At 45.1% G+C, this 25265-nt stretch overlaps 2 protein-coding genes and 1 long non-coding RNA gene across 5 annotated transcripts in view; 2 read left to right on the top strand and 1 right to left on the bottom strand.

The window, feature by feature from the left end:
- The window catches only part of SPG11 (SPG11 vesicle trafficking associated, spatacsin), a 49745-nt gene extending 48765 nt beyond the window's left edge, over positions 1-980 (top strand). For 2 of the 3 annotated variants that reach the window (XM_019496933.2, XM_006267622.4), the window contains exon 40: positions 34-980. In XM_019496933.2, the coding sequence (XP_019352478.2) occupies positions 34-214 (181 nt within the window). In that variant the 3' untranslated portion in view covers positions 215-980. The remainder of the gene's footprint in view (positions 1-33) is intronic. The other variant, XR_002093336.2, reaches the window with a different exon arrangement.
- A 2268-nt stretch (positions 981-3248) lies between these two features.
- Positions 3249-18202, bottom strand: EIF3J (eukaryotic translation initiation factor 3 subunit J). Its single transcript, XM_006267621.4, has 8 exons — positions 18096-18202; positions 17922-18022; positions 9330-9396; positions 8965-9056; positions 8428-8542; positions 7328-7486; positions 6260-6333; positions 3249-4272 (listed from the first exon to the last, which is right to left on the bottom strand). The coding sequence occupies exons 1-8, from the start codon at positions 18118-18120 to the stop codon at positions 4141-4143; spliced, it is 765 nt and encodes a 254-aa protein (XP_006267683.1). The 5' UTR covers positions 18121-18202; the 3' UTR covers positions 3249-4140.
- Positions 18203-18278: 76 nt separating this feature from the next.
- On the top strand, positions 18279-19729 carry LOC109285558 (uncharacterized). The gene is made up of 2 exons (XR_002093338.2): positions 18279-18964; positions 19283-19729. It is a non-coding gene; the product is annotated as an uncharacterized LOC109285558 (long non-coding RNA).
- Positions 19730-25265: the final 5536 nt, after the last annotated feature.

Raw genomic sequence — 25265 nt, 5'->3', positions numbered from 1 at the left:
CCCCTTCTAATGCAACGTGAAATTCCATTTCAGGCTCAAACAGCACCAGCCTACTGAGGCTGCTCTGAAAAACCTGAAGAAATTACTGACCTACTGCGAAGACATCTATCTGTACTACAGATTGGCATATGATAACAAGTTCTATGATGTGGTAAATATGCTTCTGAAGGATGCCCAGACTGGCTGCTGTCTAAATGACATGCTGGCAAATTAGACTCCATGCTGAGAGATGAAGAATCTACCTGGCAGCAGTCCCATGGCTTGTGCTGGTTACATGATTTCTTTAACAGACTAATCATGTCTGACTAACTTATCTTTAGCTCACCTGTTTAATTAACAGTTATGTGGGATAAGATTGCAATTTTGCTACATGAGGGTTACCAGAAGAATCTCAGCCTTGTTTTGAATGTCCCTGAAGCTGTGTTCTCAAAACACCTGCTGGGCTTTTAATTGCCAGTCAGTCCAAAATGACCCGTTTGGCTAACACAGATGTAGGGGGTTTGACTTGAGTGGGAACAGCATCCAAGCCTCACGTGAAAAAAATTCACAAATGCTAAGAAGGGTTTGTCCTGTCGTAGAATTGTTTGGATGGTATGCTTGAACTGAGCACACGATCAAACATTTATAACTGCTTTTTATTCATGATCAAAATGACCTTTTCGGGCCCTGGAATGCCATCAAAACTCGCAGGGTTCATGCTAGTCTCTTGGCTTGCTCCAAAACCTTCAAAGGACATTCCTCCATTGCTACACACAAGTGAGTTAACTTCAACCTGATGTAAGGTCTGCAGCAGTGCTGTACCATGGCCCACAGCAAGAATGGACTGTTTATAGTCCCAATCAGATCAGTATTTACCAGGGATAAGTGGTTGGTCCTGGGCACTCTAAGTAATGAAACAAAAGAGAGTTTACTACATTAAAGTGAAATTTGTATTTGTGCAGGCACAGTATTGAACTCTAATAAATTTTCTATTCCTAGTATATAGTTGTCTTGCTCTGTTTTGAATTGTAAAATGAATAATTTTCAACCTTCTGGCATAGGCACTATGCACCTAAACAACTGAAGATGGTCAAATGTCTGGTTGTCATATCCCATAGCCCCTGAATTTTGACAGTACTTGCAAAGTGGAAGAGTTTGACAAAGAATAAAGAGTCCTCTGTTAGGAGGCCACGATGGGTAAGAGTTCCTCAGGCAGGCAAAGGATTTCTACTGAGATTTCCAACAGTAAATGTAATCACTGGTCTCTTGGGTATAAAGGGATGCTATCACCTGCTACTACTGCCCATATTTTGCAAAAAAAAAAGACAGTGAATGTACAACAGATGTGAAGCTCCAACAATTGCTAGGGGACAGCTCTATGTTCTTGGGGAACCGGGGCATCTAAATCTGGACCAAAGCTTTGGTTAGAAAACTGCATGCATGAAAAATGATAATTAAGAGGTGGGACAACTTTTGTGCTCAAAGAGAATAGGGTTGTGTAGGGTGTGACTTAGGTTGAATGCTGCTATCTAGTGATATAGTTGTCTCGATGCAAACAGAAAAGCTTCCACCCAACCCAGTGTGCAAGCGACAACTTCAGCAGTTGGCCAGCTGGGAGTTCAGCTCAGCACGCCACCAGACACGAGAGACTGGCAAAGAAGATACTTCCTTGAAAGTCCTATATACAGCGCAGTGGATGGGAGCTAGATATCTGCTACTTCATTTAATGCACTGGGAAGAACTGTGGCTCTAGGATATGTATTACCTACACTGCAACAGCATCTTGGTTTGATAGAGTTGTTAAGTCCTGCAGCCCATGGGTGTAACTTAGTTTGTGAGTACGCCCCGTGGACTTCAGTACAGATGAACGTAAACAGAGGAGTTATCCTGTAGTTTGACATACCGTAGATTAAAGAAAAACTGCACTGTCAAAAGGATTGCAAAACAGCCAGCTGTTTCTGCTACAACAGACAGTGGTGAAAAAGGAGTGTAGTCTTTAGCTGTTTTTCTAACTGAAATAGGTGGTGATGGCAGGCTTGTGAACACAGGATATTATTTCACACTTTCTTTACTTCAAGTTTATCATCCTCAAACTAAAAGCAAGATTTTTTTTTTAAGAGGTCTAATTTCTTCAGCAGAACCCGTACCTGTACCATGAATGGCAGAAGTAGTATAGTAAGAATTCAGGTTCTTGAGCATAATTTTGCAACAAGGCATTGTTAGCTTCATCGGTAAGGCCTGGCCAAACTTTATTTGGCTTTTATTGTGAAAATAAAATTGAAAAAGTGTAAATTAACAGCCTCAACTGTCAGTCACTTCATACAGTTCACTGTGTTGGTCTTAGTTGTAAAACACAAAATTAATTCAGTTTTTAGAACCAACTACTTGCTAAGTACTGCAAACACTAAAACCAGACAGCCATTAAAGCTAATGAACTGATAAATTCAAAGAACAAAAAAATAAAAGTAGTAAGAGAAGCCATCCCTTATTCAAAACTCTCTCAAGCTTAAAAAGGGACCAGTTTAACTACAAAGATGGTAGGTGGAGCTAGAATAGACAGAAAGCATCTAACAAGGCCAGTGTGTGGAATTCGATAGGCAATGTCCATTTGTGGGTCTAAACTTCTATTTTTTAGAGTCGTGAATGTGCCCAGCCCTCCTCACTTGGTACTGGATCATGACAGTCAAAGCAAGGGGTATTCACCGGCTTCTCTTCCAGCAATGTTTTAGTTCACTCGACTCAACATTCAATGCCACAGGAAGAATTCTTTTCATTGCAGAAATTACTCTGTTAACATCTTCAGCGTCTCATCATGGTCAGATTTAATGACCATGAGTCCCCCACGAGCAGGTTACTCATTAAGAGCATGCTTCCTCAAAATCTAGACCGTGGCTGTTCCATATATCTGGCAGCCACTACAGGTACTGAGGCTACAAGCACGTACCAAGCCAAGGCAGAAAATCGTGAGATGCATTCTGGATAACTCCCCTGAATAAAGCATATCAAACACAGGTACATATGTCATATGATTACAAAAAAAATACATTTAATATTGCCACTCACCTCCCCTGTCTACCTGACAGACACCACCTGCATTGGAAATTAGCCGTCATTGACCATTAAGCATTTAGAAATAAAGTGACAGTATTACGAGTCACCTAAATCAAGCAAATTGGCTCATCCTCTGAGAACATTGCACTTGGACCAATGGAGCTGTGCCCTCCTGCATGGACTCAGCACTCAAATAAGTGCTCCTATAACACAGGCTGTGAAGTCCTCACAATAGTGATTTTATTAAATTAGTTGCTTTATAAAACATTGCAGATGTCATAATTGTTAACATAACAATTTGCCCAACTGTAGTAACTGTTGCAGTTTGCTAAGCAGTTTGGTTTTTTTTGTAAATGAAAGAAAACGGCAGTCGTGAAAAGATCTACACAACCCATGAGAACAAAGGAAATCTCTCTCAGACACTTAAACCAGGCAGTTAACTGTTAAAGAACCTGTACAGCTGTATTAGTAGAAATATTCAGATGAATGTAAACGAAATCGCTTATGCTCGAGATACAAGTCATTTTTCAAATGCAATTAAGGAACTGTTTCCTTGTTCTCTTCTGGATGTCAAGCTTTGAAATAACAGTGGGTGATGTATTTTCAGGTGCAGTATCCTTACTCTGAAGTTAGCAGGCCCCTTCACAAACCTATGAAAAACCTCAAGCTCTTAACTTGATAGACAAAGCATTTTTAATACTAAGTGCACACCACGCCCTTGCTGCAAACTGCTTTTGTTCACAAGATAAATCATTCAAGGAGGTACAGTTAAGGCTGCATTACTGAACTGTGCTGGTAATAATACAACTTTTGCTGTGTTGAAATTCGTTTCCAATTTAGTGGCTGTTACTATGAAACCAGATAGTAACAAGTAAACCATTATTAGAATTTAATTGTACTGTGATTTATGTAGACATTGAGTTTCTTCCTTTTAACCCCCTGGCAGACAGGTATCCCAATGCTTTAGCACCAATGTGTCAAAGGGTTAAATAACCAGCACAGAGATACTGCACTTTTGATTGTAGCATTTGGCAGAATTTAAAGGAAAAGAAATTATGCTACATGTTTAAGGGATTACGGGCAACAGAAAGATGTAAGGGAAGATAAATGTCACATGAAGTCTTCAAAGTCTTGTACATATTCTCCATCATATCCTCCATAATCTGCCAGGTCATCTTTCATAGTAGCCTTCAAACCACCTCCAGGCACAACTCCTTTTTTCTTCTTTCTGGCTTTACTTTGCTGAGGAAAGACCAGAAATGTTTTGATTTACTTAAGAGTTCACATTAACAGCATACAATATTCCTAATAAAAGATGAAGTGCATGGGTAACCAGATTTAACTTATTTCAGTTCCCCAACTCTGATCTGATAGAAGGTGAACACTGTTGTCAGCTGCCCTGCATTTCATATAATGCTGCTGCTGACTCCTACCACAGAAGCAATTGCATCTCAGTTCACAGTAACTTACTCATGGCAAAGCCATGCTATTTCTGGGTTTCCTCTGCCTTCCCGAAGAGTGGCCTCATTAATCAAAATAGCAGCATGTTCAGCACAACATGGCTGGAGCTAAGGAGACACACTAAGTAAATCCAAGTGTAAGGTGTCTAATGTTGTACTGTTACTGAATTAAATGAAAGGGAATAATTTTCTGAGTGCTTTTATATGGCTGCCAAGCAGAGTTGTCCAAAACCTTCCAGGGGAAAAGGTGGTGAAATCTTAGTCACAGGCTCTTGTCCTTTACACATTAATAATTCTGCCTGTGCGTGCTCATTTTGGTTATAAGGTAAGCTAACCTGAAATTCAAGTCTGATAATTTGCAGAAATAATGTATTAGAGGCAAGTTTGTAACACTGTAAATATGTTTTCTGACAATACTCTAAAAGTAGTCAGGTGATGGTACCATATATTACTAAACTGAGGAGCAGGCAATTTCTTGCATACTACTTTGAACAGCTTTGGGAAATTCTGCTGTTGTATCCATTCAAAAAGAGAGGCCAGAACTGGAACAGAGAAAGTTTTGGATCCAAAGATATCCAGAGTCCACATTTTTAAGAACAAAACGTAAAGACTGAAGATTGGGTGAAATGCAGCTACGAATGCTAAAAAACATGGTAGTAAAGCACAAGAAAACTACATTCAGAATACCACTGCATCAGCTTTGTACGTAGAAAAAAGCTTGTATTTCTAAAGTCTACTTCTGTTAGAAACGTGCAGTCAGTTCAATATCACAGACCTCAAGCTCCAGACTCAATATATCAACTTCAGGCAAGAGAAGGTTGTCTTCCGTTGAAAGATTTTTATGGCAAAGTATGCACTGTTCATTTTCCCTGGCAAGCTACCAGCTGTCAGTGGAGGATGTGTTTATGAACATGCAAAGTTGCTATTAAAATAGGTTGTGCCCAGAAAGTTTCCCTTTCTCCAATCACCTGCCACATTTGGATCACGTGCAACAACAGCCGCATGTTTACAGAATATGCATTACAGCTGGCACACAGTGGTTTCCTTCTCAGACTCCCCCATACAGGTACTGAAATGGTGTAATTTCAGTTGTATCCTAGACAGCATGGCTTGGATTCGACAATTAACGTGTTTGCTTACCCAGCGTTTAAGTGGATTTTACAAGTCATTATCCCACTCCTTGTAAACTTTTGCACATAAAATATTTCTCTACAATTTATGAATCGCAGAAGGAAACAATTATGTTTTGGTACAATGCTGTCACTTCTTTGCAGTACCTTCTTCGCAAGTCATGTGGTTCTTTGGAGAAACACCACAATTTAAGAGAACTAGGTAGCTGTTACCTGCTGCTTATATCACTGACCATGTTGACCTTCATTTTTGCTAAAGACTGACTTCAAAGGTTTTTAATTATTTCTACAAAAACATTAACTGAAGATCTGGGGCTTCCCCACCATTCCTGAGCACTGACAAACAATCTATACCCCAGAATTAGTGCAGAGAGGAGAGATGGGCAAGATACAGGCAAAATACTGTTCACTTTAAACATGTACTTTTAAGTTTATGAGATTCAAATTTAGGCCTAGGACCCAAATTTGTAACTTCCAGTTCATGTCTCATTAACATTCAATTTATTTTAATTGAAATACAGGACTCCTCTCCCTCCCCACCTCACCCCCAATTTTTACAAAGGCCACACAGTACAGTGTATATGGGGATTAAACAAGTTACAAAAAAATCGTATGGTTAGGAAGAAGCAGATGTCTTACCTTTTCTTGTTTTTGTTTTTCACTGCATAGCACTGTCAAAGAATTTGTGATCTTTTTCAAATCATCAACTTCCACTACATTAGGAAGAGAGAGAGAGAGAGAGAGAGGGGTTTTTTTAAAACCAATATTGTTTTCAGGAAATCATCATATCACCAAAAAGGTAAGGATAATTGCAGATTTTGATCCCAAAATTGAACAGAAAATGGTAGCGTTCCCCCACGGGCAATCTTAATCCTCAGAACCAGAGTCCAGTAGTTCATAATCCCATGACACAACTTATATGTAACTAAAATGTAAAGTTGTTAAAACTTTGTTTAAAAGAATTAGTTAATATGGGAGTCTAACAGTGGAGCACGGGCTGAGGAGCACTTTAAGCCTTTCCCAGAGGTCTGTAATGGGGCAGAGTGTTTGAAGGCTTCTGGGAAATGGAGGCACCCAGGAGAAGTGGACGTTCAGGATCACACCTTCGTTTGCTATGAAGGACAGTACACATAAACATAGGAAGACAAGACATCTCAAAACACTCCTGGACCAAATCTCAGCCAATCAAGAAATGCACATAGAAGCCAAGTTTACCATCCATTTTATGAGTCAACTGTAAAGCAAACTATAGCTGTGTTTCAATGTAGTTAACTCTTGAATTCCAAAACACAAACTGCTCCCAAACTGAGTTCACATAACACTGAAAATTTCATTTTCCTTTCCCGCTGACCTACTTGCATTATACAACTTGGGAAATGTTTCGCCGCTCTTAAAAGACTTTTGTAGGTCTGTACAAGGTTTAGATCAAAACAGAATCCACCTGTGTTTAAAAAGTGGTCCCAAATTGGTACCACCACATGGAAAAGATTAATAGAAACCTCCTTTAAAAAGATATACGAGGCCTGAGTCTTAACTAGTCAAAAGCTAGTAAAGCATGGTCAATCAGATGGGTACATTATTTAATATAATACCACGTAAGTGACATTTCATGTTTTACTCGATTAGCAGGTTTTCAAATTTGGCCCTATTCTGTTTCCTGGAGCAATGGAGCCATGTGCTAGGAAATCCCTTTCAAATTAAACTTACATGAAATACATACGTCTCGAACTAATGTTTCCAAAAAACTGGCATAATGTAATGATTTTTCATACTGTGTAATTTTCTCTTTTAACAGTTTGCCAAATTCCGTAAAGTCGTCTTTTGAAGATGGATTCATGGCATCTATTCCACAAGTGTTATTTACACCTGCAACGAAAGACAAAAGGATGAGGGGAAGGTCTAGTGCATTTAGCTGTGACCCTTCGCAAGAAGTGCGAGGCCACGCTGGGCAAGTCCTTTAGCCACAAGGTAAGCAATCGCCACTTGCACTCCACTTCTTGTCCCTAATGAAGCAGCATCACTGAAACTTGAGCTGCGGCTGCCCACTCATTTACTGTTTGGCTCTGCCATGCACGACTCCCTTAAACAACCACAGTCATTAAGCTACATGGGATCTGTATGTGATTCTGGGGCGAAACTTTATCCTATATGTAATCTGAACTATCCACTGTAGTATTCAGTGTATTGTCTCTCCCCTTAAGTAAGGAATTGCAGGCCTCAAGCTCGGCACTAAATTAGTTGGACACTTCCCCTCTAATTGACAATTAGTATCTGGACTGTGGTTTCCATCCTCAAATCAAACGCCCTCTGGATGGTTTCTGCAGACACTAGCTGAAATGACACAGGGAAGAGTCCCGCCATCTCAAAAAACAAGGGTTCAGCTAAATAAATGTGAATGCGTATTTTTCAAACAAGTGCATTCCTCAACCATAAACCAGCACAGCCAAAACAACCTGTACCGTGTGCTTCACTGAGAGAACTGGCAAACACAACGAGTTCCCCAACCTAATTAAGCCTACTGTTCTTTTGTATCCGCCTGTTCCACAACTGTACTTGCTTTTTCAGCACCTAGCTTATTAACATATTTAATGCTGAGCCACACCCAGACCAACAGCATTTCTGAAGAGCAACACAGACAATTAGAAATGAGTAGTTTCTTTCATGTGTTACTCTATTCAATGCAGCTACTGACTGGAAAGTTCAGTCAGGCGGTGGGGCCTGCTGGAAATTCCTAGCAGCAGATACTGCTTGTGGAATTACACCACACAAACAGCTTCTTGGGTGGGTTCAGCTGTATGTACACTTACCAAATGTTTCTTTTGCTAATTCAAGATCCGCCTCCTCTTGCAATTTCTTTAGCCGTAGTTTATCTGCTACCTGTTCTTCTGGTGTGAGTTCTTTAGGTTCCTCTGGTACCTCTAACTAAATATGCACATATATGTACAAAAATAGACTGTCATTCAAAACTCTTGGCAATCTTGTGCTTACAAATGATTCATTACAGAGAGTTACCAAAACCGATCACACTGGAGGCATGTCATTTACGTTTAATGGGAGCACTACTGTGGTAAAATGTGAGGGACTTCTCCATGCTGGTATTTCTCCTAGCTAACTGGGCAGTGTACTTCTGTTTGAAGCAGATCCACCTGAAATGCAACCTTTATTGCTAAGCACCCAGGTGGTTCAGGCCTCAGGGAGGATGCATCAGGGTGAAGGTCCCCCAGAGGACCACTGACTACACATCCCAGGGACAAAACAAGAGAAGCTGTTTCACTACCCCACGACCGCTGGTCCCCCGTTTCCCACAGGAAGGTAGGATCCAGACGCCGAGAAGAACACCTTACCCTTTTTTTAATCTCCTCTTGCTTTTTCTTCAGTTGCCTTTCTTTTTCTTTTATTTTTTCTGCTATTTTCTTCTTTTCTGAAACTTTGGTTTCTGTAAAACAAGAGGTCTTTAAAAGTTCTCCCCAACACTGAAGGTAACAGGAACAAGAACACTGCACAACAGGGAAGAAAAGCATCACGGGTAATCTTCCAATTCAAAATCCAGAGGTGCCCAATATAAAAAGCATTTTTTTTTTGGCACTAATAAACCAAACATATTTTGGTGGTTTTGTCCCATTAATCCAGGTTCGCGTACTACAAGACAAATCAAGAACTCTTCCCCGTCCTACATATCATGAAATATACTCCTCCCAAAAGCTCTCACCTTGTTTTACCTCAGTCTCTTTTACTTCCTCTTCCTCCTCCTCCTCCTCCTCATCATCCCAGTTATCCTACCAAAGGAGAAGGGATATTATAATCAAGATCAGAATATTAAACCACCAACAGGTATCTGTGCAGAAAAGATAATCATTGATTTCAAGGAAAAAGCCAAATGGGGCTGACTCACATCCATTTATTATTCCCCTCTCCACAATCCACTCGCATCTTCCATAGATTTGGGTCGACAGGTGGAAAATCCCAATCTCCAATGCAAGGCAGGTGTAAAATAAGGAGTTTTTTTGGTGAATTTACTGAACTGCTTCACTAACAAGTATCCATCATAAAAGGCAGCTTTGGAATTACATTTCCCAATAGTTCCTGTATGAAGGGCATAGCCCTAAACTGAAGTAAAGCTCATCTTTTATGCAAGGCATTCCCATCTTGGTGTAGGGACCCGAGTCAGAATGATACCACTGCATTCCTATTTAAGTCGTTCCTGGGGTTAACTTCTTCGCCCATGGTTCAAAACCTCCAGCTGCTCTAGTCTGAATATGTCTAGCTTCAGCTTCAAAGTTTCCAGATTTCACAGCTTTATTATGCCTTTTTCAGTTAGGCTAAAGAGCTGCCTACTCAAAAATCTCTTCCCCATAATCAAGTAATCTCTTGTCAAACTGTTTTATCCAAGACACAGTAAGTCTCGCCATATAAAGCCCATATTCCAGAATGTGACAAAAATTCACGTCACTTTCTCCTAAACCTTTACTGGTTTTTATTGAAGCTCTAGAAGCACTTACAGTAATGTTGTCTGCAGCTCTACCTTTACTTCTACTGGACGTTCACCTACTTACTTCTCATCCAGGGTTCATGTTGGCTCTCAGCCACTGCACCGCATTAGCTCACATTCATCTGGTAACCCGTGAGCTCTCGTTCTGTTCTCTCACTGCCTTCCAAGACACTGTCTGTCCCCTATTCTGCAAGCATGAACAGTCTGTTGCTAGATGGCTCAGAGTAAAATGCTATATTGTTCAAGCAAACCTATCTTACCCAGTGATCCAAACTGCTTGATAGAACAGACCTGTGCATGTCATCTGCAGCCAGAAGTGATATTATTTCATGTTCGTTAATAAAAAACCCACTAGGGATAATCTCTTTACAATTAAATGCTCTGACAGCAGTGCACTTTTCTGATTTAGTACTTCATGACATGCAGACCAAAAAAATAAAAGCACTTTATAAACTGAAATGCTTCACAGAAATCTAAGTACAGCAGTTATTTTATTAACCAAACTTGTACTCTCAAGTCTGACAGGATCTGTTTTCCATAAAACCATGTTAGTTGTCAGAATGCCCCATTTTAGTTCTTCACTAGTTCTTTTGATTTTGCCTGAAGCACAGGTAGACTTTCAAAGAAAGCAACCCTTTTAATTTTACAATTATATGATCTGACAACATTAATTTTCATGCTGAATTGCATTGATTAACATCAATCAGCAGCACACTATTAGTATAAGCAGAAACTAAGACTTCTAGTTTTAACTGTGATTTGCTAGTTTGAGTAGCAGCCAACATACCCAAGTTCACTTACACACATTTCACACTGATCTAGGCAAGAGATTCAAAAGAGGGCACGCCAATAAGATTCTCTTGGCCAATACCGATAGCCAATTATTAACCAGCCATATCAGCCAATACCAATCCCATAACCGATTTACAGGAATGCAGCCCAGCAGCTTGGAGAGCAGCGTCCTCCTGGTAAGTCTGTGGGGGAGTGGGGAAAAGGGGTACAGGGGGGGCCAGATAGAGGCCCTGGTGGTGAGGGAAGGAGTGGGGTAGGGACTGGGGTGGGGGCAGGTGCTGCCCACCCAGGGCGATTAATGCAACCCCAGGGCTGAGGGCAAGACGGAGCCACGGGCAGCTCATCTGGGTTGCACAGGGAGGTGGCAGCTTCCTGCCACTGCATGCACCCCCTGAGGAGGCATGGGGGGGCATGTGCCCCCAGATTTTCACAGAAGTTTAGGGCTGGAAGGGACTTCTTGAGATCATTGGGTCCAGCCCCCCTTGCTCTGGGCAAGAAAGACTGCAAGGGTCAAATAACCCCAGCAAAGTGTGCGTTCAAAAACTACTCACAGAGGGACATGAACCTTCAGTCTCTTGATCCAAAGGCAGATGCCTTATCCATTGGGCAATGTGATCATGTGTGTTTGTGGATGGGGTGAGGGTAGGCTGGCTGCTGCGGGCTCAGGGCCAGGGGCTGTGCCAGCCTCTTCCCAGCAGGGGCACAGCTGTGCGAGATGCATGGCAGCAGCAAGGCTGGAAGGGGTGGCTACTGGAAGGGGTGCTGGAAAGGAACTGGGGGGGTGGCCTGCGGCTGCCCCAGAAGCCCTTCCTAGCATCACCCCTGCTTCGGCCCCTCCCCCCGCTGCCCTTCCCCTTGGGAACCCTGCCTGCCACTCCCAAGGGAAAGGAAGCAGAGCAGAATGTCCCGGGGGGGGGGGAGGGGGGCTTGGGGAGCTACGGCCACCCCAAAATTCCCATAGCCACCCCTCCCAGCACCACCGCCCACCCCACGCAGCTGAGCCCACTCCGCTCACAGCCCCTGGCCCCAAGCCCACAGTGGGCAGCCCGCCTCTGCCCTGTGCACAAATCCGGGGGCCACATGCCCCCGTGTTTCCCTCTGGGGGTTCACACAGCTAAGATCCACCCCCGCCCCCCCAGCAAGCTGCCCATGGCTTCGTCCTGCTCCTAGCCCCAGGGTCGCATTCACCGCCCTGGCTGGGCAGCATCTGTCCCTGTCCCAGCCCCACTCCCTTCCTCACCATGGGGGCCTCAGTCTGTGCCTCCCTACACCCTTCCCCCCTACAGACTTACCACCAGAATGCTGCTCTCCAAGCTGCCTAGCTGCATTCGTGGCTGCATGCATGCTGCAGCGGTGCACATACACACAGCATTTATTGGTGACATTATTGGCTACACCAGCCAAAAAAATAATGTTAATTTTCCTTTTAGCACTGCTGATCCACTATGCAACCAATATATCATAAAAAGTTAGGTTTGGAAGGCACCTCAGGAGGTCACATCTAGTCCAACCCCCTGCTCCAAGCAGGACCAGCCCAGCCAAGGCTTCGCCTAGCCAGGTCTTAAAAACTTCCAAGGATGGAGACTGCACCACCTCTCTGAATAACCTGTTCCAGTCTTTTACTACCCTCCTCGTGAGAAAATTCTTCCTAATATCTAACCCAAACTTCTCTTGCTGCAACTTGAGACCATTGCTCCTTGTTCTCAGTGCACCTCCAATTCAAACTTCTTCTCCACACTCCACAAAGCTAGCTTGAATTTTCAGTAACAATCATCATCTTGGCTCACAGCAATCTCAGCTACACCTTTTCCTTACATCACCCTTTTATTACTGTTGTAGGCACTGCTGTTTATAGGCTGCTTCCTCATCTGATCCCCTGTCCTTCCAAGACATCTCTTGTAAAACAGGGTGCTGTGACCCTTAAGATTGTTAACTCATCAGCAAGCATTAATGGGTACAGCAGATTCGCAATGAGAGATCTCTCTCTCACTCTACCACACAAGTCTACCTTACCAAATTCAACATGCCTAAGAAACATGGGCCTCAGTGTACTGCACAGACCTACGTCTCCATTACATCTGCCTCAGCCAGAAAGACAGAATGCGTTTCCTTCTGCTTACCCAAGAGCTGGATGACCAAGGTTTAATTTAGAGAGGACTGAACTAATGTCACCAGCTGGCAACTTTGTGGACCTCAGAAGGAATGTAATCATTTCCAAGACAAGCAGGCTGGGCAGTCCTGGATGCCCTGGGAAAAGCTGCAGCAAGGAGTGCCTTTTTCCATCTGTAATTGTCCAGAGAGTGCGATCTTCTCTCTCCAGTGCACACAAGCATGTACAGTTGTGGATTCACAAAATTAACCTGTTCCAACACATTCCACATGGGCCTCTCCCTTAAGATCACTTAGGAAATGAAGCTGGAACAGCCTAATACAGCACACCGAAGTGGAACTGGAGCATCAGTCTAGCATGCTCCCAAGTGTCCCGTAATTTGCACAGGCCTCCAGTCAGCTTCTGGGTAGAATTCCACACGTTGCTTTAATCTACGAAGCTGGCAATGACTTGGCGCCTAGTTCGCGAGGCAGCACCTCCCCCCCGTCCCCCAAATGACAGGCTGTCACGGTGGAGATCTGCAGAAGCACAAGCTGGAGCAGCCCAAGACAAATACGACACTCCTGCTGGCAGGACATTCCCTAGCGTTGTCTGCCAGAACTCAGATATCAGTCTTCTAGCAAGGCAACGAACTCCTCATTTCCCCCCAGCTCTTCTCCAAAACTGTTGACAGGGCAGGACTATGGTCTATACGCTTAAGGACAGTCTTTTAACAGCTTTTAGTGTACGGGACAGGAGTCCAGGATACATTTTAAAAATCTGAGTAACTTTCATGAAACCAGTGCAATTTCTTCTAGAGTCTTATTTTTTTCACTGTTACCCCAAAACTAAGCAGTCCAGAAGTGACACCTTTCCAATGCTGATACTACAGCAACCTCGCTGAAATCTTAAACTATTTCAAGGGCTTGTTTATACATAGCTGACTGTTCAGTTATAAAACTGATGCTTCCCTTTCCACATGCATGATCCCAGGCCAAAGCCGCTAGCCGCTGCTGCTTGTTACAGATCCATATTCACTCTTCTATACGTCTCCAATGCATGAAAATTCAGGTTGCAAAAAACCCACCAAGAATCATCCTTTGTTATTCCACCATCAGGCAGAAAGAACAAGTCATCGCACTGCCCGAGTCTCCAGCTAACATTCTGGATGGCTCCATTTTGCACAAAAGTAATCAAAGCAGTCTGGAAGCTGCTCCCCCACACTGTGACAACCATGTTTCCTAGTTTAGGCTTTGTTAAGCACAGGACTGCCCAAAAGTAAACAGAAGCGTCTTAGCACTAGGCCTGTCTTCCATATAATTTCATATTCCAGGTAACATTTCAGAGTAACTTCTTGCTACTTTAGCAAGACCTTAGTTATTAAGGTCTGTAACTCTTAAGTTTCCTCAGCTTACTACTACCATTATGTTTTTATTCAACTTAAATGTTTTTTAAAAACCCACTTAAATCACCAGTAAGAAAACCTAAAAAATACCAAACTAACCAGAAGAGAATCTAGAGTTATATTAAAATAACCATACATGGCATAGCAGTTTTCTCATTCTGAAAGACCACGATTACATCCAGTTATAGCCCTTTAAAAAGAAGCAGACAGCTGGGAAGCAGCTAGGTGGCTACACATCTATCTGACAGACATTTTGGCAGAAGCAGGAAGTTGTTGAGTGTTTCAGGGAAAACGTGGCAGCAAAGCCTTACTTGCCAGAACAGGTTTGGGGGCTGTAAAATGCCAATTCAGGCTGTTTCCCCTCTGTTAAAAAATAGCCTAACCACTGTGCACCAACACAGGGTGTAGGTTACGCACACAGGAGAAAGAAGCACATCTAAAGCTACAAACTGTTCAAAGTCTATTTGTCCTACAGAAGTATTTAACTTCATTAAGATAAGAGGTGCATTGATACATCAGTCCCATACTAAAATGGCACTGATATACAGAAAAATTACTATTGGAAGTTGGCTTTTTTCACCTGATGTGGCTGTTAAATGCCTTGTGCATGTGCGCAGCCACAGCATGCATGCGGCCAGGAGCGCAGCACAGCAGCTTGGAGAGCAGCATTGGCTTTTAAGTCTGTGGAGGGGGGGTGCAGATCGAGGCCCCCACAGTGCAGGACAGAGTGGGGCCAGGGTAGGCACTGCACAGCTGGGGTGGGGCATGGGACAGAGCTGTGAGCGGCTCATCTGGGGGGCACTGGGGTGGCTCCCACTCTGCATACACTCCAGAAGGGCATGGGAGGAGTGTCCCCGGATCTGCGTGGGGCTATTGGGGGGGGGGCGCTGCAGCCACCCCAAGGTTTCTCATAGCCTCCTCCCAATCTCCCTCCAGCACCACCACCGCCTGCCCCAAGAGCAGTCTGGCCCAGCCCCCTCTGCCCCCAGCCCACAGCTGCAGCCTGGCCCACCAGACAGATCTGGGAACACATGCTCCCCATGCCCTCCTGGGGTGCGCGCAGTGGCAAAAGCCATCCCCCCTGCACGAGCTGCTCATGGCTCCGTCCCATGCCCCGCCCTGGCTGAACAGCGCCTGCCCTTGCCCCACTCCCTCTCACCGCAGGGGCACCCCCCCATGCTCCTTCCCTCCCCCCACCTGACTTACCAGCCTGCTGCTGGTCTCCAAGCTGCTGGGATGCTTGTTGGAATCAGATCGGTATCAGCTGATATGGCTCCTTAAAAATTGGCCTTTGCTATCACCCCAAAAAACCTCTATCGGTGCACCCCTAATGAAGATAGTACAGAGACCGTTCACTTTGGTTTTCTTAATGTCTTCATTACAAGCAGCACCTAACCCAAGCTATGGGCAACTCTGACACAGCCGTACACTTCGTACACAAGGTCCGGCAGTTAGCGCAGACAATGGTGGGGCAGAGGGGAGGCAGGAGGGGCGAATGCCCCAGGCTGTGCAATATGCTCCCCAACCTGACACACCCTAGTAGCAAGGTGCTGCACTCACCTGGCACCTCCCTATTGCAAGATGCTTCTCTCCACCCCACCCAGAGGCCCCACCTCTGTAAAAGCCAAAGTATGCCCCTATCGAATGCTTCCCTGGCTGCAACCTGAACAGCAAAAGTAGTGCTGGAGCCCACAACTAGCAAGCACCAATTACCCTAATCAAGGTTAGAGCAGGACCTACTTGCACCCGTGTCCGGGCGAACCAGAAAGGAGGAACACACTTCTTTCATCATCTAGTCACCAATAATAAGACTGTCTACAGCAATCTCTCAGTAACCTAAATTCAGTGTTTAATTCTAGGTATTAAGTTACCAATGTTCGTTCACCGACGTGCACAAAACAAAGCGGCCTCAACTTCAAATACAGAACGTCCCCTCCTACGGCTTGGAAATCTGCGACAATTCACACTCAAACGCAGGAAACAGCGAAATCAGCTCCGAGAACCACCTCAAGTCACTACGTCGCATCTCATCACCTAATCCTACGTAGCACTGAAGGGCTGTCTGGTTTCCCGGGGAAGGGCGGTCTTAGGGCTAAAAGACAACTGCAAGGGCAGGGACCGTTCCTAGCCAGCAGACGGTGGCTCCAGATAGTCCCTTCTCAGCGCCAAGCCCAGTTGCTTATATCTCCCTTTGGCCGTCACCCCCGTCTCATCGCTTCTCTAGGCCAAAGTCCCGTCCAACAGGATGTGACACGCTCTTCAGCGGGGAGCACGAGATTAACACCAGCTGGGAAACCATAAAGCAACTCGCTATGGGGAGACCCACAAAAAACTGAGAACAGACAGTGTTTCTCTGTACTCTAGAAAACGAGACACCTTCAGAGACGTGAGCACCCGGGCGCTGGCTCCGAAGCAGGAAGGTAGAAATAGGAGAGAAAAAAGAAAGTTCACGGACATCTGCCCCCCAGAATATCCTTGCGCAGTTTTGCTCGACATCTCATGTGCAAGCGTCCAAAGCACTAAAGATGGCAAGAGGAGTAGGGCTCCCTTCTAGTCCAAACCCCTGCCTGAGGCAGGGTCGCCCCTGTCCAAACCTGCCCGGACGGTCCAGCATCGACAGACGCGCGGGACAGCAGAGCGAGCCCAGCCCCGCCGCACCGCGCCGCACTGTCGTCCACGAGCCGTGCAGTTCGGAGCGGTAGCGAACAGGACGCACGATCGCCCTGGGGCGGGGGCAGATCTCGCACCCGGTCCCGCTGCTTGGAAACCGGCCTGTGAGCGCCGACTTCTGGTCTCACGCACACCCCTAAACACACACACACACACACACACTACACCCCCCCAATACACCTACACACACACGTATGCAACTACACCCCTAGACACGCCTATACACACACACGTATGCAACTATACTCACACACCTGCACCCCTAAACACGCCTATACACACACGTTTGCAACTACTCACACATATGCACCTACACCCCTAGACGCGCCTATACACACACGTATGCAACTATACTCACACACCTGCACCCCTAAACACGCCTATACACACACGTTTGCAACTACTCACACATATGCACCTACACCCCTAGACATGCCTATACACACACGTTTGCAACTATACTCACACACCTGCACCCCTAGACACACCTATACACACACGTATGCAACTATACTCACACACCTGCACCCCTAGACACGCCTATACACACATGTATGCAACTACTCACACATATGCACCTACACCCCTAGACACGCCTATACACACACGTATGCAACTATACTCACACGTATGCACACCTCCACCCCTAGACACGCACTACACACACACACGTATGCACACCTCCACCCCTAGACACGCACTACACACACACGTATGCACACCTATACGCACACACACGGCCCGAGCGCAGCCCGGCCCCCCCCCGGGGCAGGCGGCCCCACGGGAGAGGACAGGACGGGCCGGGCCGGGCCGGGCCGCGCTCGAGGACACGCGTGCCCGCCCCCCCCGCGCGCACCTTCACGTCGTCCTCCTCATCCTCGCCGGCCCAGCGGTCGACGCCCACGCCCGGCACCAGCGGTTTGGCGGCCGGATCCGCCGCCTCGAAAGTGTCGGCGTCTGTGAGGGGAGAGAGCGGGTGAGCGGGGGCAGAAGGAGGGGGGCGGGGGGCGGCGGCGGGAGCAGCACCTACCCCACGAGTCCGCCTCGGCCGCCATCTTGCCTCGCGGACGGGGGGGGGAAGGGAGGAAGAAGGGAGCGCCGCGCCGGGCCGTGACTCGCCGCGCGCCGCGCGGGGCATGCCGGGATAGCGGCGGAATGGCCGCCGGGGGGGCGGGGCTAGCGGGGGGCGGGGCGGTCTCGTCTCTAGGGCCCTCCCCCTCTGCGGGGCTGAGGCGGCCTCCCGTGAGGGGGTCCCTGAGGCTTGCCCCCCCTCTCCCCCCACTGAGGGGGGTTTGTCGGGCTGGGCCCCCCCCTCAAAAGGGGTCTCTGAGGCTCCCCCCCCCACTGAGGGGGCCTGTGGGTCTGGGGCAGCTCGTAGCCATGAGCGAGCTGAGCCCCTCAAGTTTTTAGATTTAAAAAAAAAGTAACCCCAAATCCACGTTTCCTGTGCTTTAAAATGAAGCGCCACTAATATAGAGATGCCTATATAGCAGCGTTTCATTTTAAGCGTGGATTTTGGGGGGGTTAGTTGGGTTTTTTTAGCCCCCAAAATTGGGATTTTTTTATTGGCGGGGTCCCGGTTTCCTGGCGGTTACGCGGGGTGGGGCGGGCACCCCGGGGCCTTCCCTCGGTTTGGAGTTTGCCACCTTTGTTGAACGTCCCCGTGGGAGGCGCAGGCAGTCCCCACAGGACAGCTGTCCTTGCCCTTGCCAGGCCAGGCCAGGCCGGGCCCGGCTGGGGGTGATGCCGGTGGAGCCATGGAGAGGGTTCAGGACGGGACGGGAGCGGCGCATCGGGAGAAGAGAGGACAGGGCACCCTGCCGGAGAGGTTGCACCCCAATTTGCCGAATCCTGCGCTTGCTTCCCAGGTCTTCCGAAGGTTCACGTCACGTCTTCCAGGTAGGGAATCAGTTGGCCTGAGAGCGCTGAAATGGGGTCGGCTCGCCTGTTTCGGGCAGCCGGGCCAGCAACCCTTGTTCGTGGTGTGGAGTCTCGACCGGCCCTCTCCAAGCATCCTGTTATTTTCAGTCCTTCGTCTCCGGGTGCAGGCTGGGGTCCACGGCTGGGAGCTCCGTCATAATTGGGGTCTCCCTCCCCTTTTCCGGGGGCGATGGGTGGGAGAAGCAGTTCTTTCGTGACGGCGGAGGGGGGCTTGCCGAGACTAAAATAAAAGACGCGGTGTTCAACCATGAATCTCCTGCCTAACGTGACCAAAAGGTTCAGCGTGGACGCGGCGTTCTGCTTTGCCCCGGGAGAAGCTGCTGTGGTCGCAGTCTAACGAGGAGCTTTAGCTACGACGTGGCTTCGTTCACCTGCACCTGCACCTGCCTGCACCTTTCCAGCGGTGCTGTACTGACCGGGGTGCGTGAGCTAACACCGTGAAAACACACTGTTTTTACCCGCGTGTCCTTTGCACGTGCACCTTTACAGCAAGGGGGTAAACCGGGGGGTAAACAGGTGCATTCATGTTAGGCGCCTTGCAGTGTTTTAACTTCGCAGGCCTGGTTTAAGTGACATATTTTGCGTGGACAATACTGTTGGTCATTCTCACGTGTGTTCAGAGAGAGAGGCAAGGCTCTGATCATCTAACATTTGAAAACTATAACTCCCTTGGTCAGTAATATGTGGTGTATATATGAATAATAAACTTCTTAATGAAGACAAGATCTCTGAGTCTGTGCTGGTTCCTCCTGTCCTCTGGAAAAGACAGAGGCAAAGCTCAAGTACCTTAATATAATAAATACATAAATGAACTTCTAGGAAGTAAAACAGTAAAGTGCTAGTCAGCCACTTCACTCTTACCCTTGCTCTCTCATATGCAAGTCTCCTTGACTGTAAATATGTTGGCAGTATAAGCCTGCAATTATAATGGTAAAGAGATGCAAATGTCATTCAGGGCACCAACACACAATGTTTTATTGCGGTTGAATATGCCGGATTATCTCAATCTAGAGGAAATGAACACAGAATCAAAGGAAGAAGTGCTAGATATGGGATGTAGTAGGATAAAAGGTACCAATTATAATTTAAACAAATATAGCCATTAAATGCATGAAAAGAATAGGCAAGTGATCAGATTTAAATTCATACTGGCAAATTCACCCATAGTGCAAGCAGCTGTATCTTGTGTCATCTTTCCCAGGAGTCCCACCAATTTATGGCACATTAGATTGAAACTTGTTCCCTTGTCACTATTGTCCTTTCTCCTCTTTTCCTAGGAAAGAAACATGGAAACACAAACCATACCCATTTTGAATGTGCTTTTTCACTGAGCACATTAACAGTGTTCAAACAGGGCAAGATGTTGAGAAGAGCCAACGGCATTGATGGTGACTTAAACTGTTTGTATTTGTACCAGCTTGTGCTGTCATCTAGTCAGTTCCTTTAACTAAGCAGGGCTGAGCTGGATTATTGCTGATACTTAGGTGGAAGACAGCCAGTGAATACATGGGTACTGTGGGAAGTTGTGTTGGTTATTCAGTAGCCGTTACTTTTCCTAAACCAGGGGTAAGCAACTTTCTGGCTCACTGTGGGGCGGAACAACACACCCCATGTCAGGTGCTTGGGCAGGTGCTAGGACCGGCTACCACCGCTTGTCCTTCTTGTGTGGCAGTACATGGGGAGCACTTGCAGGCAGAGCCTCGCACTGCTGAATGCCACCAAAGCCCCACATCCGTGGGCTGGATCCAGTGGTTTTGTGGGGTTGCCAACCCCTGTCCTAGACCATGAGTTCAATGCTGACTCATAGCACTACTGTGCTTCTGTAGGCGCTGTCATTTGTGTGACATGGTATTTAAAGTGACATAGTGTAGGACTTGAGGCAAGGTCTCCTGTCTTGACTGACTTCAAACAGTGGGGTATCTGCCTTCCTAAATTCCTGAAATGAGTTTCAGTTGTCTCTTGTAGTTCAGAGTTTTATTATTTTCCATTTTAAATTGATGGCAGCATGTTGATGTATGTTGTTAAACAGTTGTTGCAGTGACCTAAAGTTGGTTGGACCTAAAGCTAGCCTGCTGAGCCCTAGCAAAATATCAGGAAACTTATAAATGTAAGATGATATTTAATAATCAAGAGTATCATAAATAATTGCTTAGCTGTGTTAGTCTGAAGTCAGGCAGAAGGCAGGGGAGGCTGGCACCTTACAGACTAGCTGGTTCAGAGAAGCATGTGGTTTCACAAGCATTAGATGCTTGTGCCTAATAATTGGTAAGGGGTGTGTAAAGTGATTTTTTTTCTCAATAACTTTTTAAATTTTCTAAGTATGTAAATTTAGTTTTAAACACATTGACCTTGAATTCTGGTTTAAATTATGCTAGGAGTCATTATGGGGTTTTGTTTTGTTTTTGTTTTGTTTTTTACTCAATTGAGTAAATATTGAATTATGGCTAAATATGAGTTAAGCCAATTAGCAAGCAAAGCATCCTTTAATAGTAGCAAAAAATGAACTATATTCTTTACCAAGTCCTAGAAATAGTATATAGAAGCATCTGGATATCCATTAAAAAAGATATCTGCAATTACAGTTTGGCAGCATATACTGCCAGATTTTTTTTTGATTTGAAAGTTAAAGTTGTTGAAAGGAAAAGTACCTCTCAGGGTCATGGAGGGATTTCATATTTGTAATGTCCTCTGAAATTTTGAACATCATGTCAAGGGAATTGTAGTTATACTATTTTGTTGTATTGTCTTTTTCTGTTTTTATAAGTTATTTTGTTTTCTACCATAAGCTGCCCTGAGCCTTTTAAAATAGAAGTACCAAATATTATCCTTAGTAGTTGGGATGGAGAGGTATGTCCTAAAATAAAATAATAGTCTACTCCACTTACCTATGCAGATAAGCATATCCAATCAATGTATACGCATAAGTGCACCATTCACTTAACTGCATAACATAATGGCAACCCCAATTTGTTGCCTGTTGCTCATGTTCTAACAAATATCTTTCATCTACATCTTGGTTAAGTGCATAAACCAGTTAAGTGCATAGCATCTTTCATCCCTGCTAACTACTTTGTAACTCAGTTAATCACATACCAACTTGTCAGTGTATATTTTGTAACCGATTTTACCACCTGAAGAGTGCCTGAAGCAGTGTAGGGAAAGCAGTGGTCAAAGGGCTGCTAGCAGAAGTCGGTGTTGAGACTGCACTTAAACAGAGTACGCTGAGCGTTCAGAGAAAAAGTTTCTCCAGAGCACTGTGCTGTTGCATAGCTTCAAAATTTGAATTTGGTCCAGAATTTGGACTTTTTTTTCCAGCTGCTCACTTAGTCCCCCAAAGCTTAGAAGACTTTCTACCCAGTCTTTTGGTTTGCCCTATTGTGTAGCAGAATTAAGGACCAGCTGCAAAATAGACTCTCTCAAAGTTTTGTGGTGGCCAAATGCATGGTTCTGGCTGAGGAATATTGCTGTTTTTGTGTTTAAAAGTGTCCAAAGAAAGTCTGTATTTTCTTCCAGTGTCTCAGAACTTTTGTGAGGATGTCTTTTAATGGTTCTTAGTTGTTAACTGGAGAGAGACATTTCTAGACCCATGGGGAGCCCCTTACCCTAGCTGTGCATCAGATCAGGATGGAGCGCAGGGTTGGTGTGCCAGCACATGGCCCTGGGCCCAGCATGTGTCTCTAGACCTGGACTTGGCCCATAGCCCTGAAGGCAGCGCACAAGGCTGGACCCAGCATGCAGCCCCAGTGCCAGTGGGACAGATTGCGCCCTGCTGCCCCGTGCCACCTTGGTGCTGGTGTACTGAATTGGACCCAATCATTCCATATTAGGCCCTACTGCATCCCCAGTACGCAGCCCCCAGGGAGCTCAAACCTCTGGTATTTATCTGTACTCCATGCTAAACATTCTTTTTCCTTCTTGGGGCACGTGTATTATATTCATGAACCTGTTATTTAAGGAAAATATCGTATGCAGTTTCAGGATGTTATGATTGGCGGTCCTACCAGGTATGCCTATATCTATGGCTGCCTGATGTCCCATTCCAAGGTCCTTCTTTCAGTTAGTAACTGCCAAGTATCTGTCAGACCCACTGCCATTCTAGTGCTGGTCAACTTAGGAAATGACAATTTTCTATTAATATTATTTAATTCGTTAGCACAAATGACAGGAGACTAGGCTGTGGAGGGAAGGATTCCTACACTGGTACATTATGACAGCTGTGTTTTTGTTTTGTTTTTTATTCCTTTTTTAAACTTGGAAATATATAAAACTACATGAAATAAAATTATTAAGGTTGTAATTTCAAGCTGTCAAAAGTAAGGAAATGCTAGAATTAGTGTCTGTGCAACCTTGTCTCTTCAGTCTCTAATGAAAGGGGCTATGGACTGGAGGCAGAGAAGGGACTGTCTTATGTCTAAGGCAGTTGCTGCACAATGGGCAAATTGCTTAAGTAAGACTTAGTGGGTGATCACTAATTATGTGCTCCTCATTTTTCTTGGTATCCTGCTTGAAAGACCCTAGGGTCTGATTTGCAGAAGTGTTGAACAGTCATACCTGTAACTGAAGCCAGTTGGAGCTGTGCTTTATACTATATGCTTTGAAAGATTTGGTTCTAGATATCTTAAACTGGGCACCCAAAGTTAGTGGCTACTTTTACCCCTCAGATCTCAATATATCAGTTCTTCATCTGTAAAATGGGGTGAAATAGCACATCGTCATCTTGCAGGCCGTTGTAAAAATAAATTCATTAATATTTATGATATTATGGTGATGAGTCCCATAGACAATTCACTAATAATTCCATCTTCCATACCCAGGTCTGAATAGTTTTGGACACCTACTGAACAGGAAGAAAATAAAATATTGAATGGCTGCATGTCAATTGAGCACCATCCACCATGTGTACTGGCTGAGCAGGGATCCTGTGGGGGGGAAATAGTGTTTGATTGTGTATTCAAAAACTGTTCCATAATGCATGTGCACAAAGGAGGCAAATGTATAGGTAGCCTTGATTCTGGCATTTCCCAACACAGGTGCTTGCCTTTGCAATATTTAATAATGTTGTTTTGATGAGTTTTTTTTTGTGTGTGATTATATATATTTTAAGCAGCCTGACTAGGTTGAAATGACAAGGAGTTATTTTTAGCTTAATTTTAAACGGAATCAAATGTCCTGGGGGCACGGGCTAATGGCAGTGGCTGACTAGTCCCTACAATACAGTAATAAATAATAAAGAAATTAAGTTTGGGTTTTTTTTCTGCTCATCACAGTCTACCTGCTGGGGCTTATAAAATAATGATTCCTAAAGGACACTATTACTGACCACCTGTTTTCACTTTCTTTGGTTTTAAAGTTGGAAATAGCTTTCTCTAACAAGTCTCTGTGTAAGCACCCCATCAGGGCCCTCTACTAGCCTCAGTGTGAGGCTAGAAAACCAGTCTGAAACCAAGACTTATTTATCTGGAAAACCTTGGAAACCTTCCACAAAACTATCTAATCAAATGGTTGCCCCAGACACTGTCAGAGCGTGGAATGACTCCTGGAAATCGCTCTTTATGCTGCATACTTCTTTACACACTTCTTGATGCTTTCTTTCACAGGTGACACAAAGGAAATACGAGGTAATGAGCATGCCAAATCTTTATCATAACTTCAGAATCCTTTCAGGAAGTATAACACACCATGTGGCCATATCCTATCATGGTATTTTCACATACCATAGGACCAGGTTGAATATCCTTTCTGCTTTTAATGAGTTAAAGTAGGTAAGATGGCATATTAAATTTGTGCACCATTAAAAACAGTAGTTCCAATCAAATGAAATCTCAACTAACATAGAAAGAAATGGTTGGCCAGAGCTTATCTGTGTGATTTTGTGAACAGAGCAGATTGACAGTTTGACAGAAGCTGTCCTGCCAGAAAATCCTGATTTGAAAAATCTAAATGTTTCAAAATAAATCAACCAAATGGGGGGGGGGGGGGGGGGGGGGGGGGGGGAATGATGACAAGTTTTTAACTCTTGCTAGAATTGGGGGTGAAAGAAAAATCTGAACTGTCAGAATTTCCTATGAAACAGAAAAAAATGGGTTATTCTTCAAGTTTTGTCTGAATTTGTTTCCCCACTGATGTGCCCATAACCCTTGAGCTGGAGTGCTGATTATTTGTTTATTTCTTTATTTTAGCCAGCATGTCTGGTGGGGTTTCTCATGCCTCCCGCCCAAAATTGTAAAGGGCAGGGCAGTCCCTTTTTTTCCCTTCTTGC

This window comes from Alligator mississippiensis, chromosome 11, assembly GCF_030867095.1.
Source record: "Alligator mississippiensis isolate rAllMis1 chromosome 11, rAllMis1, whole genome shotgun sequence".
In the NCBI taxonomy this organism is placed as follows: domain Eukaryota; kingdom Metazoa; phylum Chordata; order Crocodylia; family Alligatoridae; genus Alligator; species Alligator mississippiensis.
This window is presented reverse-complemented; position numbering and strand designations above follow the sequence as displayed.

Bases quoted from the DNA above. Each gene is read 5' to 3' on its own strand.
- EIF3J (XM_006267621.4), bottom strand. From the start codon at position 18,120: ATGGCGGCCGAGGCGGACTCGTGGG. The intron at 8,543-8,964 runs GTAAGGTGTTCT...GTGCATATTTAG, and splicing joins AAGAGGAGATTAAAAAAAGG to TTAGAGGTACCAGAGGAACC. The intron at 7,487-8,427 runs GTAAGTGTACAT...CTTTCGTTGCAG, and splicing joins ATTAGCAAAAGAAACATTTG to GTGTAAATAACACTTGTGGA.